This window comes from Oncorhynchus nerka, linkage group LG2, assembly GCF_034236695.1.
Source record: "Oncorhynchus nerka isolate Pitt River linkage group LG2, Oner_Uvic_2.0, whole genome shotgun sequence".
NCBI lineage: Eukaryota > Metazoa > Chordata > Actinopteri > Salmoniformes > Salmonidae > Oncorhynchus > Oncorhynchus nerka.
The window spans coordinates 68,404,550-68,422,104 of record NC_088397.1 but is presented as its reverse complement, the minus strand read 5'-3'; the positions used below and the strand labels follow the sequence as shown (position 1 = coordinate 68,422,104).

The window sequence follows — 17,555 nt, the reverse complement described above, 5'->3', positions numbered from 1 at the left end:
GACATTGAGGGGTGTGCAGGCTGACATGGAGGGGTGTGCAGGCTGACATGGTGGGGTGTGCAGGCTGACATGGTGGGGTGTGCAGGCTGACATGGTGGGGTGTAGCAGGCTGACATGGTGGGGTGTGTAGGCTGACATGGTGGGTGTGCAGGCTGACATGGTGGGTGTGCAGGCTGACATGGTGGGGTGTGCAGGCTGACATGGAGGGGTGTGCAGGCTGACATGGTGGGGTGTGTAGGCTGACATGGAGGGGTGTGTAGGCTGTGCAGGCTGACATGGAGGGGTGTGTAGGCTGACATGGAGGGGAGTGTAGGCTGACATGGTGGTGTGTGTGTAGGCTGACATGGAGGGTGTGTAGGCTGACATTGAGTGTGTGTAGGCTGACATGGAGGCTGGAGTGTAGGCTGACATGGTGGTGTGTGTAGGCTGACATGGAGGGGTGTAGGCTGTGCAGGCTGGAGGGGTGTGTAGGCTGACATGGTGGGGTGTAAGCTGACATGGTGGGGTGTGTAGGCTGTGCAGGCTGACATGGAGGGGTGTGTAGGCTGACATGGTGGGGTGTGTAGGCTGTGCAGGCTGACATGGTGGGGAGTGTAGGCTGTGTAGGCTGACATGGTGGGGTGTGTAGGCTGACATGGAGGGGTGTGTAGGCTGTGCAGGCTGACATGGAGGGGTGTGTAGGCTGACATGGAGGGGAGTGTAGGCTGACATGGTGGTGTGTGTAGGCTGACATGGAGGGGTGTGTAGGCTGACATTGAGGGGTGTGTAGGCTGACATGGAGGGGAGTGTAGGCTGACATGGTGGTGTGTGTAGGCTGACATGGAGGGGTGTGTAGGCTGTGCAGGCTGACATGGTGGGGAGTGTAAGCTGACATGGTGGGGTGTGTAGGCTGTGCAGGCTGACATGGAGGGGTGTGTAGGCTGACATGGTGGGGTGTGTAGGCTGTGCAGGCTGACATGGTGGGGAGTGTAGGCTGTGTAGGCTGACATGGAGGGGTGTGTAGGCTGACATTGAGGGGTGTGGAGGCTGACATGGTGGGGTGTGTAGGCTGACATGGTAGGGTGTGTAGGCTGACATGGTGGGGAGTGTAGGCTGTGTAAGCTGACATAGAGGGGTGTGTAGGCTGTGCAGGCTGACATGGAAGGGTGTGCAGGCTGACATGGAGGGGTGTGCAGGCTGACATGGTGGGGTGTGTAGGCTGACATGGAGGGGTGTGTAGGCTGACATGGTGGGGTGTGTAGGCTGACATGGTGGGGTGTGTAGGCTGACATGGTGGGGTGTGTAGGCTGACATGGTGGGGTGTGTAGGCTGACATGGAGGGGTGTGTAGGCTGTGCAGACTGACATGGTGGGGAGTGTAAGCTGACATGGTGGGGTGTGTAGGCTGTGCAGGCTGACATGGAGGGGAGTGTAGGCTGACATGGTAGGGTGTGTAGGCTGTGCAGGCTGACATGGTGGGGTGTGTAGGCTGACATGGAGAGGTGTGTAGGCTGACATGGTGGGGTGTGTAGGCTGACATGGAGAGGTGTGTAGGCTGACATGGAGGGGTGTGTAGGCTTACATGGAGGGGTGTGTAGGCTGACATGGAGGGGTGTGTAGTCTGACATGGAGGGGTGTGTAGGCTGACATGGTGGGGTGTGTAGGCTGACATGGTGGGGTGTGTAGGCTGACATGGTAGGGTGTGTAGGCTGTGCAGGCTGACATGGTGGGGTGTGTAGGCTGTACAGGCTGACATGGAGGGGTGTGTAGGCTGACATGGAGGGGTGTGTAGGCTGACATGGAGGGGTGTGTAGGCTGACATGGAGGGGAGTGTAGGCTGACATGGTGGTGTGTGTAGGCTGACATGGAGGGGTGTGTAGGCTGTGCAGGCTGACATGGTGGGGAGTGTAAGCTGACATGGTGGGGTGTGTAGGCTGTGCAGGCTGACATGGAGGGGTGTGTAGGCTGTGCAGGCTGACATGGAGGGGTGTGTAGGCTGACATGGTGGGGTGTGTAGGCTGTGCAGGCTGACATGGTGGGGAGTGTAGGCTGTGTAGGCTGACATGGTGGGGAGAGTAAGCTGACATGGTGGGGTGTGTAGGCTGTGCAGGCTGACATGGAGGGGTGTGTAGGCTGACATGGTGGGGTGTGTAGGCTGTGCAGGCTGACATGGTGGGGAGTGTAGGCTGTGTAGGCTGACATGGAGGGGTGTGTAGGCTGTGCAGGCTGACATGGTGGGGAGTGTAGGCTGTGTAGGCTGACATTGAGGGGTGTGTAGGCTGACATGGTGGGGTGTGTAGGCTGACATGGTAGGGTGTGTAGGCTGACATGGTGGGGAGTGTAGGCTGTGTAAGCTGACATAGAGGGGTGTGTAGGCTGTGCAGGCTGACATGGAGGGGTGTGCAGGCTGACATGGAGGGGTGTGTAGGCTGACATGGAGGGGTGTGTAGGCTGACATGGAGGGGTGTGTAGGCTGACATGGTGGGGTGTGTAGGCTGTGCAGGCTGACATAGGGGTGTGTAGGCTGACATGGAGGGGTGTGTAGGCTGACATGGAGGGGTGTGTAGGCTGACATGGTGGGGTGTGTAGGCTGACATGGAGGGGTGTGTAGGCTGTGCAGGCTGACATGGTGGGGAGTGTAAGCTGACATGGTGGGGAGTGTAGGCTGACATGGAGGGGTGTGTAGGCTGACATGGAGGGGTGTGTAGGCTGACATGGTGGGGAGTGTAGGCTGACATGGTAGGGTGTGTAGGCTGACATGGTAGGCTGTGTAAGCTGACATGGAGGGGTGTGTAGGCTGTGCAGACTGACATGGAGGGGTGTGTAGGCTGACATGGTGGGGTGTGTAGGCTGACATGGAGGGGAGTGTAGGCTGACATGGTAGGGTGTGTAGGCTGTGCAGGCTGACATGGTGGGGTGTGTAGGCTGTACAGGCTGACATGGAGGGGTGTGTAGGCTGACATGGAGGGGTGTGTAGGCTGACATGGAGGGGTGTGTAGGCTGACATGGAGGGGTGTGTAGGCTGACATGGTGGGGTGTGTAGGCTGACATGGTGGGTTGTGTAGGCTGACATAGAGGGCTGTGCAGGCTGACATGGAGGGCTGTGCAGGCTGACATGGAGGGCTGTGCAGGCTGACATGGAGGGCTGTGCAGGCTGACATGGAGGGCTGTGCAGGCTGACATGGAGGGCTGTGCAGGCTGACATGGAGGGCTGTGCAGGCTGACATGGAGGGGTGTGTAGGCTGACATGGAGGGGTGTGTAGGCTGACATGGAGGGGTGTGTAGGCTGACATGGAGGGGTGTGTAGGCTGACATGGAGGGGTGTGTAGGCTGACATGGAGGGGTGTGTAGGCTGACATTGAGGGGTGTGTAGGCTGACATTGTGTGTATCCTCCCTAGGTACCCTGGAGCCCCAGCTGTCTGCCCTGCTCTGGTTGGGTATGTTGGCATCGTTGGCTATCGTGGTGGCCATGCCCAAGCACCTTGGGGTTCGCACCCTCATCATTGCCACCATCCTCCGCCTCATCTTCTCTGTGGGCCTGGAGCCCACCCTCTTCTTGCTTGGAGCCTTTAACGTACGTCTTTGGGAAATGTGTGTGTTTGACTATATTGTTGTCCGACACTAAATCTTAATTTCCATGTTCTCCAATGTCAATCCATTTGGCCTTGCTAGCTCTCAGTAGCCCCCCTCTCTCCTCATATCACATTCATCTGCACATGCCCACCCCTGTACGTACCCACTACCCACACACCCTGTCCCCATGTAGACCTCCCTCACGCCCCAGCCCATACCCACTCCAGTGCCCGTTCTGCCTATGGCGTAACCCCCTGGCCTGACTCCCTGGCTGGCCTGGCACGGCCTGAGTGTGTGGTCGGTCGGCTGTGAAATGCGTCACTAGACGCTGGAGGCTGACACCACCCTTGCAGCTGCCCAAAATTCCCTGGAACTGCCCCTTATACATGGCCCGCTGCCCGTTCCCCCTATGTCCTCAACTGGCCCCTTCTGCATTCCTCTCCTCCTTCGGTCTCCCCTCCCTCCCTGTGGCTAGGGGATAGATAGCGATCCCACATCCATCTACTGAACCCCAGAACTACTACAACTCCTAATATACTGCCAAGAACAATCCACTGCTAGTCCATGAAATGCCTGTCCTGTAGGATCACGTTGTGTCTGATGGTCATCATGGAATGTCCTGTAGGATCACGTTGTGTCTGATTGTCATCATGGAATGTCATGTAGTGCATGTCCTGTAGGATCACTTTGTGTCTGATTGTCATCATGGAATGTCATGTAGTGCATGTCCTGTAGGATCACGTTGTGTCTGATTGTCATCATGGAATGTCATGTAGTGCATGTCCTGTAGGATCACGTTGTGTCTGATTGTCATCATGGAATGTCATGTAGTGCATGTCCTGTAGGATCACGTTGTGTCTGATGGTCATCATGGAATATCCTGTAGGATCACGTTGTGTCTGATTGTCATCATGGAATGTCATGTAGTGCATGTCCTGTAGGATCACGTTGTGTCTGATTGTCATCATGGAATGTCATGTAGTGCATGTCCTGTAGGATCACGTTGTGTCTGATTGTCATCATGGAATGTCATGTAGTGCATGTCCTGTAGGATCACGTTGTGTCTGATTGTCATCATGGAATGTCATGTAGTGCATGTCCTGTAGGATCACGTTGTGTCTGATGGTCATCATGGAATATCCTGTAGGATCACGTTGTGTCTGATTGTCATCATGGAATGTCATGTAGTGCATGTCCTGTAGGATCACATTGTGTCTGATTGTCATCATGGAATGTCATGTAGTGCATGTCCTGTAGGATCACGTTGTGTCTGATTGTCATCATGGAATGTCATGTAGTGCATGTCCTGTAGGATCACGTTGTGTCTGATGGTCATCATGGAATATCCTGTAGGATCACGTTGTGTCTGATTGTCATCATGGAATGTCATGTAGTGCATGTCCTGTAGGATCACGTTGTGTCTGATTGTCATCATGGAATGTCATGTAGTGCATGTCCTGTAGGATCACTTTGTGTCTGATGGTCATCATGGAATGTCATGTAGTGCATGTCCTGTAGGATCACGTTGTGTCTGATTGTCATCATGGAATGTCATGTAGTGCATGTCCTGTAGGATCATGTTGTGTCTGATTGTCATCATGGAATGTCATGTAGGATCACGTTGTGTCTGATTGTCATCATGGAATGTCATGTAGTGCATGTCCTGTAATATCACGTTGTGTCTGACTGTCATCATGGAATGTCATGTAGGATCACGTTGTGTCTGATTGTCATCATGGAATGTCATGTAGTGCATGTCCTGTAGGATCACGTTGTGTCTGATGGTCATCATGGAATGTCATGTAGTGCATGTCCTGTAGGATCACTTTGTGTCTGATGGTCATCATGGAATGTCCTGTAGGATCACGTTGTGTCTGATTGTCATCATGGAATGTCATGTAGTGCATGTCCTGTAGGATCACTTTGTGTCTGATGGTCATCATGGAATGTCCTGTAGGATCACGTTGTGTCTGATTGTCATCGTGGAATGTCATGTAGTGCATGTCCTGTAGGATCATGTTGTGTCTGATTGTCATCATGGAATGTCATGTAGTGCATGTCCTGTAGCATCACGTTGTGTCTGATTGTCATCATGGAATGTCATGTAGTGCATGTCCTGTAGGATCACGTTGTGTCTGATGGTCATCATGGAATGTCATGTAGTGCATATCCTGTAGGATCACGTTGTGTCTGATGGTCATCATGGAATGTCCTGTAGGATCACGTTGTGTCTGATGGTCATCATGGAATGTCATGTAGTGCATGTCCTGTAGGATCACGTTGTGTCTGATGGTCATCATGGAATATCCTGTAGGATCACTTTGTGTCTGATTGTCATCCTGGAATGTCATGTAGTGCATGTCCTGTAGGATCACGTTGTGTCTGATGGTCATCATGGAATGTCATGTAGTGCATGTCCTGTAGGATCACATTGTGTCTGATGGTCATCATGGAATGTCATGTAGTGCATGTCCTGTAGGATCACATTGTGTCTGATGGTCATCATGGAATGTCATGTAGTGCATGTCCTGTAGGATCACGTTGTGTCTGATGGTCATCATGGAATGTCATGTAGTGCATGTCCTGTAGGATCACGTTGTGTCTGATGGTCATCATGGAATGTCATGTAGTGCATGTCCTGTAGGATCACATTGTGTCTGATGGTCATCATGGAATGTCATGTAGGATCACGTTGTGTCTGATGGTCATCATGGAATGTCCTGTAGGATCACGTTGTGTCTGATGGTCATCATGGAATGTCATGTAGTGCATGTCCTGTAGGATCACGTTGTGTCTGATGGTCATCATGGAATGTCCTGTAGGATCACATTGTGTCTGATGGTCATCATGGAATGTCATGTAGTGCATGTCCTGTAGGATCACATTGTGTCTGATGGTCATCATGGAATGTCATGTAGTGCATGTCCTGTAGGATCACGTTGTGTCTGATGGTCATCATGGAATGTCATGTAGTGCATGTCCTGTAGGATCACCTTGTGTCTGATGGTCATCATGGAATGTCATGTAGGATCACGTTGTGTCTGATTGTCATCATGGAATGTCATGTAGTGCATGTCCTGTAGGATCACGTTGTGTCTGATGGTCATCATGGAATGTCATGTAGTGCATGTCCTGTAGGATCACGTTGTGTCTGATTGTCATCATAGAATGTCACGTAGTGCATGTCCTGTAGGATCACGTTGTGTCTGATGGTCATCATGGAATGTCATGTAGTGCATGTCCTGTAGGATCACTTTGTGTCTGATGGTCATCATGGAATGTCACGTAGTGCATGTCCTGTAGGATCACTTTGTGTCTGATGGTCATCATGGAATGTCCTGTAGGATCACGTTGTGTCTGATTGTCATCATGGAATGTCATGTAGTACATGTCCTGTAGGATCACGTTGTGTCTGATGGTCATCATGGAATGTCATGTAGTGCATGTCCTGTAGGATCACCTTGTGTCTGATGGTCATCATGGAATGTCATGTAGTGCATGTCCTGTAGGATCACGTTGTGTCTGATGGTCATCATGGAATGTCCTGTAGGATCACGTTGTGTCTGATTGTCATCATGGAATGTCATGTAGTGCATGTCCTGTAGGATTACGTTGTGTCTGATGGTCATCATGGAATGTCCTGTAGGATCACGTTGTGTCTGATTGTCATCATGGAATGTCATGTAGTGCATGTCCTGTAGGATCACGTTGTGTCTGATTGTCATCATGGAATGCCACGTAGTGCATGTCCTGTAGGATCACGTTGTGTCTGATGGTAATCATGGATTGTCATGTAGTGCATGTCCTGTAGGATCACGTTGTGTCTGATGGTCATCATGGAATGTCCTGTAGGATCACATTGTGTCTGATGGTCATCATGGAATGTCATGTAGTGCATGTCCTGTAGGATCACATTGTTTCTGATGGTCATCATGGAATGTCATGTAGTGCATGTCCTGTAGGATCACGTTGTGTCTGATGGTCATCATGGAATGTCATGTAGTGCATGTCCTGTAGGATCACCTTGTGTCTGATGGTCATCATGGAATGTCATGTAGGATCACGTTGTGTCTGATGGTCATCATGGAATGTCATGTAGTGCATGTCCTGTAGGATCACCTTGTGTCTGATGGTCATCATGGAATGTCATGTAGGATCACGTTGTGTCTGATTGTCATCATGGAATGTCATGTAGTGCATGTCCTGTAGGATCACGTTGTGTCTGATGGTCATCATGGAATGTCATGTAGTGCATGTCCTGTAGGATCACGTTGTGTCTGATTGTCATCATGGAATGTCACGTAGTGCATGTCCTGTAGGATCACGTTGTGTCTGATGGTCATCATGGAATGTCATGTAGTGCATGTCCTGTAGGATCATGTTGTGTCTGATTGTCATCATGGAATGTCATGTAGTGCATGTCCTGTAGGATCACTTTGTGTCTGATGGTCATCATGGAATGTCACGTAGTGCATGTCCTGTAGGATCACTTTGTGTCTGATGGTCATCATGGAATGTCCTGTAGGATCACGTTGTGTCTGATTGTCATCATGGAATGTCATGTAGTACATGTCCTGTAGGATCACGTTGTGTCTGATGGTCATCATGGAATGTCATGTAGTGCATGTCCTGTAGGATCACCTTGTGTCTGATGGTCATCATGGAATGTCATGTAGTGCATGTGCTGTAGGATCACGTTGTGTCTGATGGTCATCATGGAATGTCCTGTAGGATCACGTTGTGTCTGATTGTCATCATGGAATGTCATGTAGTGCATGTCCTGTAGGATTACGTTGTGTCTGATGGTCATCATGGAATGTCCTGTAGGATCACGTTGTGTCTGATTGTCATCATGGAATGTCATGTAGTGCATGTCCTGTAGGATCACGTTGTGTCTGATGGTCATCATGGAATGTCCTGTAGGATCACGTTGTGTCTGATTGTCATCATGGAATGCCACGTAGTGCATGTCCTGTAGGATCACGTTGTGTCTGATGGTAATCATGGATTGTCATGTAGTGCATGTCCTGTAGGATCACGTTGTGTCTGATGGTCATCATGGAATGTCCTGTAGGATCACATTGTGTCTGATGGTCATCATGGAATGTCATGTAGTGCATGTCCTGTAGGATCACATTGTGTCTGATGGTCATCATGGAATGTCATGTAGTGCATGTCCTGTAGGATCACGTTGTGTCTGATGGTCATCATGGAATGTCATGTAGTGCATGTCCTGTAGGATCACCTTGTGTCTGATGGTCATCATGGAATGTCATGTAGGATCACGTTGTGTCTGATTGTCATCATGGAATGTCATGTAGTGCATGTCCTGTAGGATCACGTTGTGTCTGATGGTCATCATGGAATGTCATGTAGTGCATGTCCTGTAGGATCACGTTGTGTCTGATTGTCATCATGGAATGTCACGTAGTGCATGTCCTGTAGGATCACGTTGTGTCTGATGGTCATCATGGAATGTCACGTAGTGCATGTCCTGTAGGATCACGTTGTGTCTGATGGTCATCATGGAATGTCATGTAGTGCATGTCCTGTAGGATCATGTTGTGTCTGATTGTCATCATGGAATGTCATGTAGTGCATGTCCTGTAGGATCACTTTGTGTCTGATGGTCATCATGGAATGTCACGTAGTGCATGTCCTGTAGGATCACTTTGTGTCTGATGGTCATCATGGAATGTCCTGTAGGATCACGTTGTGTCTGATTGTCATCATGGAATGTCATGTAGTACATGTCCTGTAGGATCACGTTGTGTCTGATGGTCATCATGGAATGTCATGTAGTGCATGTCCTGTAGGATCACCTTGTGTCTGATGGTCATCATGGAATGTCATGTAGTGCATGTGCTGTAGGATCACGTTGTGTCTGATGGTCATCATGGAATGTCCTGTAGGATCACGTTGTGTCTGATTGTCATCATGGAATGTCATGTAGTGCATGTCCTGTAGGATTACGTTGTGTCTGATGGTCATCATGGAATGTCCTGTAGGATCACGTTGTGTCTGATTGTCATCATGGAATGTCATGTAGTGCATGTCCTGTAGGATCACGTTGTGTCTGATGGTCATCATGGAATGTCCTGTAGGATCACGTTGTGTCTGATTGTCATCATGGAATGCCACGTAGTGCATGTCCTGTAGGATCACGTTGTGTCTGATGGTAATCATGGATTGTCATGTAGTGCATGTCCTGTAGGATCACGTTGTGTCTGATGGTCATCATGGAATGTCCTGTAGGATCACATTGTGTCTGATGGTCATCATGGAATGTCATGTAGTGCATGTCCTGTAGGATCACATTGTGTCTGATGGTCATCATGGAATGTCATGTAGTGCATGTCCTGTAGGATCACGTTGTGTCTGATGGTCATCATGGAATGTCATGTAGTGCATGTCCTGTAGGATCACCTTGTGTCTGATGGTCATCATGGAATGTCATGTAGGATCACGTTGTGTCTGATTGTCATCATGGAATGTCATGTAGTGCATGTCCTGTAGGATCACGTTGTGTCTGATGGTCATCATGGAATGTCATGTAGTGCATGTCCTGTAGGATCACGTTGTGTCTGATTGTCATCATGGAATGTCACGTAGTGCATGTCCTGTAGGATCACGTTGTGTCTGATGGTCATCATGGAATGTCATGTAGTGCATGTCCTGTAGGATCATGTTGTGTCTGATTGTCATCATGGAATGTCATGTAGTGCATGTCCTGTAGGATCACTTGTGTCTGATGGTCATCATGGAATGTCACGTCATGTCCTGTAGGATCACTTTGTGTCATGGTCATCATGGAATGTCCTGTAGGATCACGTTGTGTCTGATTGTCATCATGGAATGTCATGTAGTGCATGTCCTGTAGGATCACGTTGTGTCTGATGGTCATCATGGAATGTCATGTAGTGCATGTCCTGTAGGATCACGTTGTGTCTGATGGTCATCATGGAATGTCATGTAGTGCATGTCCTGTAGGATCACGTTGTGTCTGATGGTCATCATGGAATGTCATGTAGTGCATGTCCTGTAGGATCACGTTGTGTCTGATGGTCATCATGGAATGTCCTGTGTCTGATTGTCATCATGGAATGTCATGTAGTGCATGTCCTGTAGGATCACGTTGTGTCTGATGGTCATCATGGAATGTCATGTGCATGTCCTGTAGGATCACGTTGTGTCTGATTGTCATCATGGAATGTCATGTAGTGCATGTCCTGTAGGATCACGTTGTGTCTGATGGTCATCATGGAATGTCATGTAGTGCATGTCCTGTAGGATCACGTTGTGTCTGATGGTCATCATGGAATGTCATGTAGTTGTGTCTGATGGTCATCATGGAATGTCATGTAGTCACGTTGTGCATGTCATCATGGAATGTCATGATCATGTCCTTGTCACGTCTGATGGTCATCATGGAATCCTGTAGGATCACTTTGTGTCTGATTGTCATCCTGGAATGTCATGTAGTGCATGTCCTGTAGGATCACGTTGTGTCTGATGGTCATCATGGAATGTCATGTAGTGCATGTCCTGTAGGATCACATTGTGTCTGATGGTCATCATGGAATGTCATGTAGTGCATGTCCTGTAGGATCACATTGTGTCTGATGGTCATCATGGAATGTCATGTAGTGCATGTCCTGTAGGATCACGTTGTGTCTGATGGTCATCATGGAATGTCATGTAGTGCATGTCCTGTAGGATCACGTTGTGTCTGATGGTCATCATGGAATGTCATGTAGTCCTGTAGGATCATTGTGTCTGATGGTCATCATGGAATGTCATGTAGGATCACGTTGTGTCTGATGGTCATCATGGAATGTCCTGTAGGATCACGTTGTGTCTGATGGTCATCATGGAATGTCATGTAGTGCATGTCCTGTAGGATCACGTTGTGTCTGATGGTCATCATGGAATGTCCTGTAGGATCACATGCATGTGTCATGTAGTGCATGTCCTGTAGGATCACATTGTGTCTGATGGTCATCATGGAATGTCATGTAGTGCATGTCCTGTAGGATCACGTTGTGTCTGATGGTCATCATGGAATGTCATGTAGTGCATGTCCTGTAGGATCACCTTGTGTCTGATGGTCATCATGGAATGTCATGTAGGATCACGTTGTGTCTGATTGTCATCATGGAATGTCATGTAGTGCATGTCCTGTAGGATCACGTTGTGTCTGATGGTCATCATGGAATGTCATGTAGTGCATGTCCTGTAGGATCACGTTGTGTCTGATTGTCATCATGGAATGTCACGTAGTGCATGTCCTGTAGGATCACGTTGTGTCTGATGGTCATCATGGAATGTCATGTAGTGCATGTCCTGTAGGATCATGTTGTGTCTGATTGTCATCATGGAATGTCATGTAGTGCATGTCCTGTAGGATCACTTTGTGTCTGATGGTCATCATGGAATGTCACGTAGTGCATGTCCTGTAGGATCACTTTGTGTCTGATGGTCATCATGGAATGTCCTGTAGGATCACGTTGTGTCTGATTGTCATCATGGAATGTCATGTAGTACATGTCCTGTAGGATCACGTTGTGTCTGATGGTCATCATGGAATGTCATGTGCATGTCTGATGGTCATCATGGAATGTCATGTAGTGCATGTCCTGTAGGATCACGTTGTGTCTGATGGTCATCATGTAGGATCACGTTGTGTCTGATGTCATCATGAATGTCATGTAGTGCATGTCCTGTAGGATCGTTGTGTCTGATGATGGTCATCATGGAATGTCATGTCCTGTAGGATCACGTTGTGTCTGATGTCATCATGGAATGTCATGTAGTGCATGTCCTGTAGGATCACGTTGTGTCTGATGGTCATCATGGAATGTCATGTAGTGCATGTCCTGTAGGATCACGTTGTGTCTGATGGTCATCATGGAATGTCATGTAGTGCATGTGCTGTAGGATCACGTTGTGTCTGATGGTCATCATGGATGTCCTGTAGGATCACGTTGTGTCTGATTGTCATCATGGAATGTCATGTAGTGCATGTCCTGTAGGATTACGTTGTGTCTGATGGTCATCATGGAATGTCCTGTAGGATCACGTTGTGTCTGATTGTCATCATGGAATGTCATGTAGTGCATGTCCTGTAGGATCACGTTGTGTCTGATGGTCATGGAATGTCCTGTAGGATCACGTTGTGTCTGATTGTCATCATGGAATGCCACGTAGTGCATGTCCTGTAGGATCACGTTGTGTCTGATGGTAATCATGGATTGTCATGTAGTGCATGTCCTGTAGGATCACGTTGTGTCTGATGGTCATCATGGAATGTCCTGTAGGATCACATTGTGTCTGATGGTCATCATGGAATGTCATGTAGTGCATGTCCTGTAGGATCACATTGTGTCTGATGGTCATCATGGAATGTCATGTAGTGCATGTCCTGTAGGATCACGTTGTGTCTGATGGTCATCATGGAATGTCATGTAGTGCATGTCCTGTAGGATCACCTTGTGTCTGATGGTCATCATGGAATGTCATGTAGGATCACGTTGTGTCTGATTGTCATCATGGAATGTCATGTAGTGCATGTCCTGTAGGATCACGTTGTGTCTGATGGTCATCATGGAATGTCATGTAGTGCATGTCCTGTAGGATCACGTTGTGTCTGATTGTCATCATGGAATGTCACGTAGTGCATGTCCTGTAGGATCACGTTGTGTCTGATGGTCATCATGGAATGTCATGTAGTGCATGTCCTGTAGGATCATGTTGTGTCTGATTGTCATCATGGAATGTCATGTAGTGCATGTCCTGTAGGATCACTTTGTCTGATGGTCATCATGGAATGTCACGTAGTGCATGTCCTGTAGGATCACTTTGTGTCTGATGGTCATCATGGAATGTCCTGTAGGATCACGTTGTGTCTGATTGTCATCATGGAATGTCATGTAGTACATGTCCTGTAGGATCACGTTGTGTCTGATGGTCATCATGGAATGTCATGTAGTGCATGTCCTGTAGGATCACGTTGTGTCTGATGGTCATCATGGAATGTCATGTAGTGCATGTCCTGTAGGATCACGTTGTGTCTGATGGTCATCATGGAATGTCATGTAGTGCATGTCCTGTAGGATCACTTTGTGTCTGATGGTCATCATGGAATGTCCTGTAGGATCACGTTGTGTCTGATTGTCATCATGGAATGTCATGTAGTGCATGTCCTGTAGGATCACTTTGTGTCTGATGGTCATCATGGAATGTCCTGTAGGATCACGTTGTGTCTGATTGTCATCGTGGAATGTCATGTAGTGCATGTCCTGTAGGATCATGTTGTGTCTGATTGTCATCATGGAATGTCATGTAGTGCATGTCCTGTAGCATCACGTTGTGTCTGATTGTCATCATGGAATGTCATGTAGTGCATGTCCTGTAGGATCACGTTGTGTCTGATGGTCATCATGGAATGTCCTGTAGGATCACGTTGTGTCTGATTGTCATCATGGAATGCCACGTAGTGCATGTCCTGTAGGATCACATTGTGTCTGATGGTAATCATGGATTGTCATGTAGTGCATGTCCTGTAGGATCACCTTGTGTCTGATGGTCATCATGGAATGTCATGTAGTGCATGTGCTGTAGGATCACGTTGTGTCTGATGGTCATCATGGAATGTCCTGTAGGATCACGTTGTGTCTGATTGTCATCATGGAATGTCATGTAGTGCATGTCCTGTAGGATTACGTTGTGTCTGATGGTCATCATGGAATGTCCTGTAGGATCACGTTGTGTCTGATTGTCATCATGGAATGTCATGTAGTGCATGTCCTGTAGGATCACGTTGTGTCTGATGGTCATCATGGAATGTCCTGTAGGATCACGTTGTGTCTGATTGTCATCATGGAATGCCACGTAGTGCATGTCCTGTAGGATCACGTTGTGTCTGATGGTAATCATGGATTGTCATGTAGTGCATGTCCTGTAGGATCACGTTGTGTCTGATGGTCATCATGGAATGTCCTGTAGGATCACATTGTGTCTGATGGTCATCATGGAATGTCATGTAGTGCATGTCCTGTAGGATCACATTGTGTCTGATGGTCATCATGGAATGTCATGTAGTGCATGTCCTGTAGGATCACGTTGTGTCTGATGGTCATCATGGAATGTCATGTAGTGCATGTCCTGTAGGATCACCTTGTGTCTGATGGTCATCATGGAATGTCATGTAGGATCACGTTGTGTCTGATTGTCATCATGGAATGTCATGTAGTGCATGTCCTGTAGGATCACGTTGTGTCTGATGGTCATCATGGAATGTCATGTAGTGCATGTCCTGTAGGATCACGTTGTGTCTGATTGTCATCATGGAATGTCACGTAGTGCATGTCCTGTAGGATCACGTTGTGTCTGATGGTCATCATGGAATGTCATGTAGTGCATGTCCTGTAGGATCATGTTGTGTCTGATTGTCATCATGGAATGTCATGTAGTGCATGTCCTGTAGGATCACTTTGTCTGATGGTCATCATGGAATGTCACGTAGTGCATGTCCTGTAGGATCACTTTGTGTCTGATGGTCATCATGGAATGTCCTGTAGGATCACGTTGTGTCTGATTGTCATCATGGAATGTCATGTAGTACATGTCCTGTAGGATCACGTTGTGTCTGATGGTCATCATGGAATGTCATGTAGTGCATGTCCTGTAGGATCACGTTGTGTCTGATGGTCATCATGGAATGTCATGTAGTGCATGTCCTGTAGGATCACGTTGTGTCTGATGGTCATCATGGAATGTCATGTAGTGCATGTCCTGTAGGATCACTTTGTGTCTGATGGTCATCATGGAATGTCCTGTAGGATCACGTTGTGTCTGATTGTCATCATGGAATGTCATGTAGTGCATGTCCTGTAGGATCACTTTGTGTCTGATGGTCATCATGGAATGTCCTGTAGGATCACGTTGTGTCTGATTGTCATCGTGGAATGTCATGTAGTGCATGTCCTGTAGGATCATGTTGTGTCTGATTGTCATCATGGAATGTCATGTAGTGCATGTCCTGTAGCATCACGTTGTGTCTGATTGTCATCATGGAATGTCATGTAGTGCATGTCCTGTAGGATCACGTTGTGTCTGATGGTCATCATGGAATGTCATGTAGTGCATGTCCTGTAGGATCACGTTGTGTCTGATGGTCATCATGGAATGTCCTGTAGGATCACGTTGTGTCTGATGGTCATCATGGAATGTCATGTAGTGCATGTCCTGTAGGATCACGTTGTGTCTGATGGTCATCATGGAATATCCTGTAGGATCACTTTGTGTCTGATTGTCATCCTGGAATGTCATGTAGTGCATGTCCTGTAGGATCACGTTGTGTCTGATGGTCATCATGGAATGTCATGTAGTGCATGTCCTGTAGGATCACATTGTGTCTGATGGTCATCATGGAATGTCATGTAGTGCATGTCCTGTAGGATCACATTGTGTCTGATGGTCATCATGGAATGTCATGTAGTGCATGTCCTGTAGGATCACGTTGTGTCTGATGGTCATCATGGAATGTCATGTAGTGCATGTCCTGTAGGATCACGTTGTGTCTGATGGTCATCATGGAATGTCATGTAGTGCATGTCCTGTAGGATCACATTGTGTCTGATGGTCATCATGGAATGTCATGTAGGATCACGTTGTGTCTGATGGTCATCATGGAATGTCCTGTAGGATCACGTTGTGTCTGATGGTCATCATGGAATGTCATGTAGTGCATGTCCTGTAGGATCACGTTGTGTCTGATGGTCATCATGGAATGTCCTGTAGGATCACATTGTGTCTGATGGTCATCATGGAATGTCATGTAGTGCATGTCCTGTAGGATCACATTGTGTCTGATGGTCATCATGGAATGTCATGTAGTGCATGTCCTGTAGGATCACGTTGTGTCTGATGGTCATCATGGAATGTCATGTAGTGCATGTCCTGTAGGATCACCTTGTGTCTGATGGTCATCATGGAATGTCATGTAGGATCACGTTGTGTCTGATTGTCATCATGGAATGTCATGTAGTGCATGTCCTGTAGGATCACGTTGTGTCTGATGGTCATCATGGAATGTCATGTAGTGCATGTCCTGTAGGATCACGTTGTGTCTGATTGTCATCATGGAATGTCACGTAGTGCATGTCCTGTAGGATCACGTTGTGTCTGATGGTCATCATGGAATGTCATGTAGTGCATGTCCTGTAGGATCATGTTGTGTCTGATTGTCATCATGGAATGTCATGTAGTGCATGTCCTGTAGGATCACTTTGTGTCTGATGGTCATCATGGAATGTCACGTAGTGCATGTCCTGTAGGATCACTTTGTGTCTGATGGTCATCATGGAATGTCCTGTAGGATCACGTTGTGTCTGATTGTCATCATGGAATGTCATGTAGTACATGTCCTGTAGGATCACGTTGTGTCTGATGGTCATCATGGAATGTCATGTAATGCATGTCCTGTAGGATCACCTTGTGTCTGATGGTCATCATGGAATGTCATGTAGTGCATGTCCTGTAGGATCACTTTGTGTCTGATTGTCATCATGGAATGTCATGTAGTGCATGTCCTGTAGGATCACTTTGTGTCTGATTGTCATCATGGAATGTCATGTAGTGCATGTCCTGTAGGATCACTTTGTGTCTGATTGTCATCATGGAATGTCATGTAGTGCATGTCCTGTAGGATCACGTTGTGTCTGATTGTCATCATGGAATGTCATGTAGTGCATGTCCTGTAGGATCACGTTGTGTCTGATGGTCATCATGGAATGTCATGTAGTGCATGTCCTGTAGGATCACCTTGTGTCTGATGGTCATCATGGAATGTCATGTAGGATCACGTTGTGTCTGATTGTCATCATGGAATGTCATGTAGTGCATGTCCTGTAGGATCACGTTGTGTCTGATGGTCATCATGGAATGTCATGTAGTGCATGTCCTGTAGGATCATGTTGTGTCTGATTGTCATCATGGAATGT

At 47.6% G+C, this 17,555-nt stretch overlaps 1 protein-coding gene across 5 annotated transcripts in view; it reads left to right on the top strand.

Annotated features, from left to right (window-relative positions):
• The window catches only part of LOC115140382 (inositol 1,4,5-trisphosphate receptor type 1-like), a 207,660-nt gene that overhangs the window by 161,616 nt on the left and 28,489 nt on the right, over nucleotides 1-17,555 (top strand). For 4 of the 5 annotated variants that reach the window (XM_065001818.1, XM_065001816.1, XM_065001812.1 and 1 more), the window contains one exon: nucleotides 3,378-3,553. The exons of the other annotated variant lie outside the window; for it this stretch is intronic. In XM_065001818.1, coding sequence (XP_064857890.1) covers nucleotides 3,378-3,553 — 176 coding nt within the window. The remainder of the gene's footprint in view (nucleotides 1-3,377; nucleotides 3,554-17,555) is intronic. 5 annotated transcript variants of the gene reach the window in all.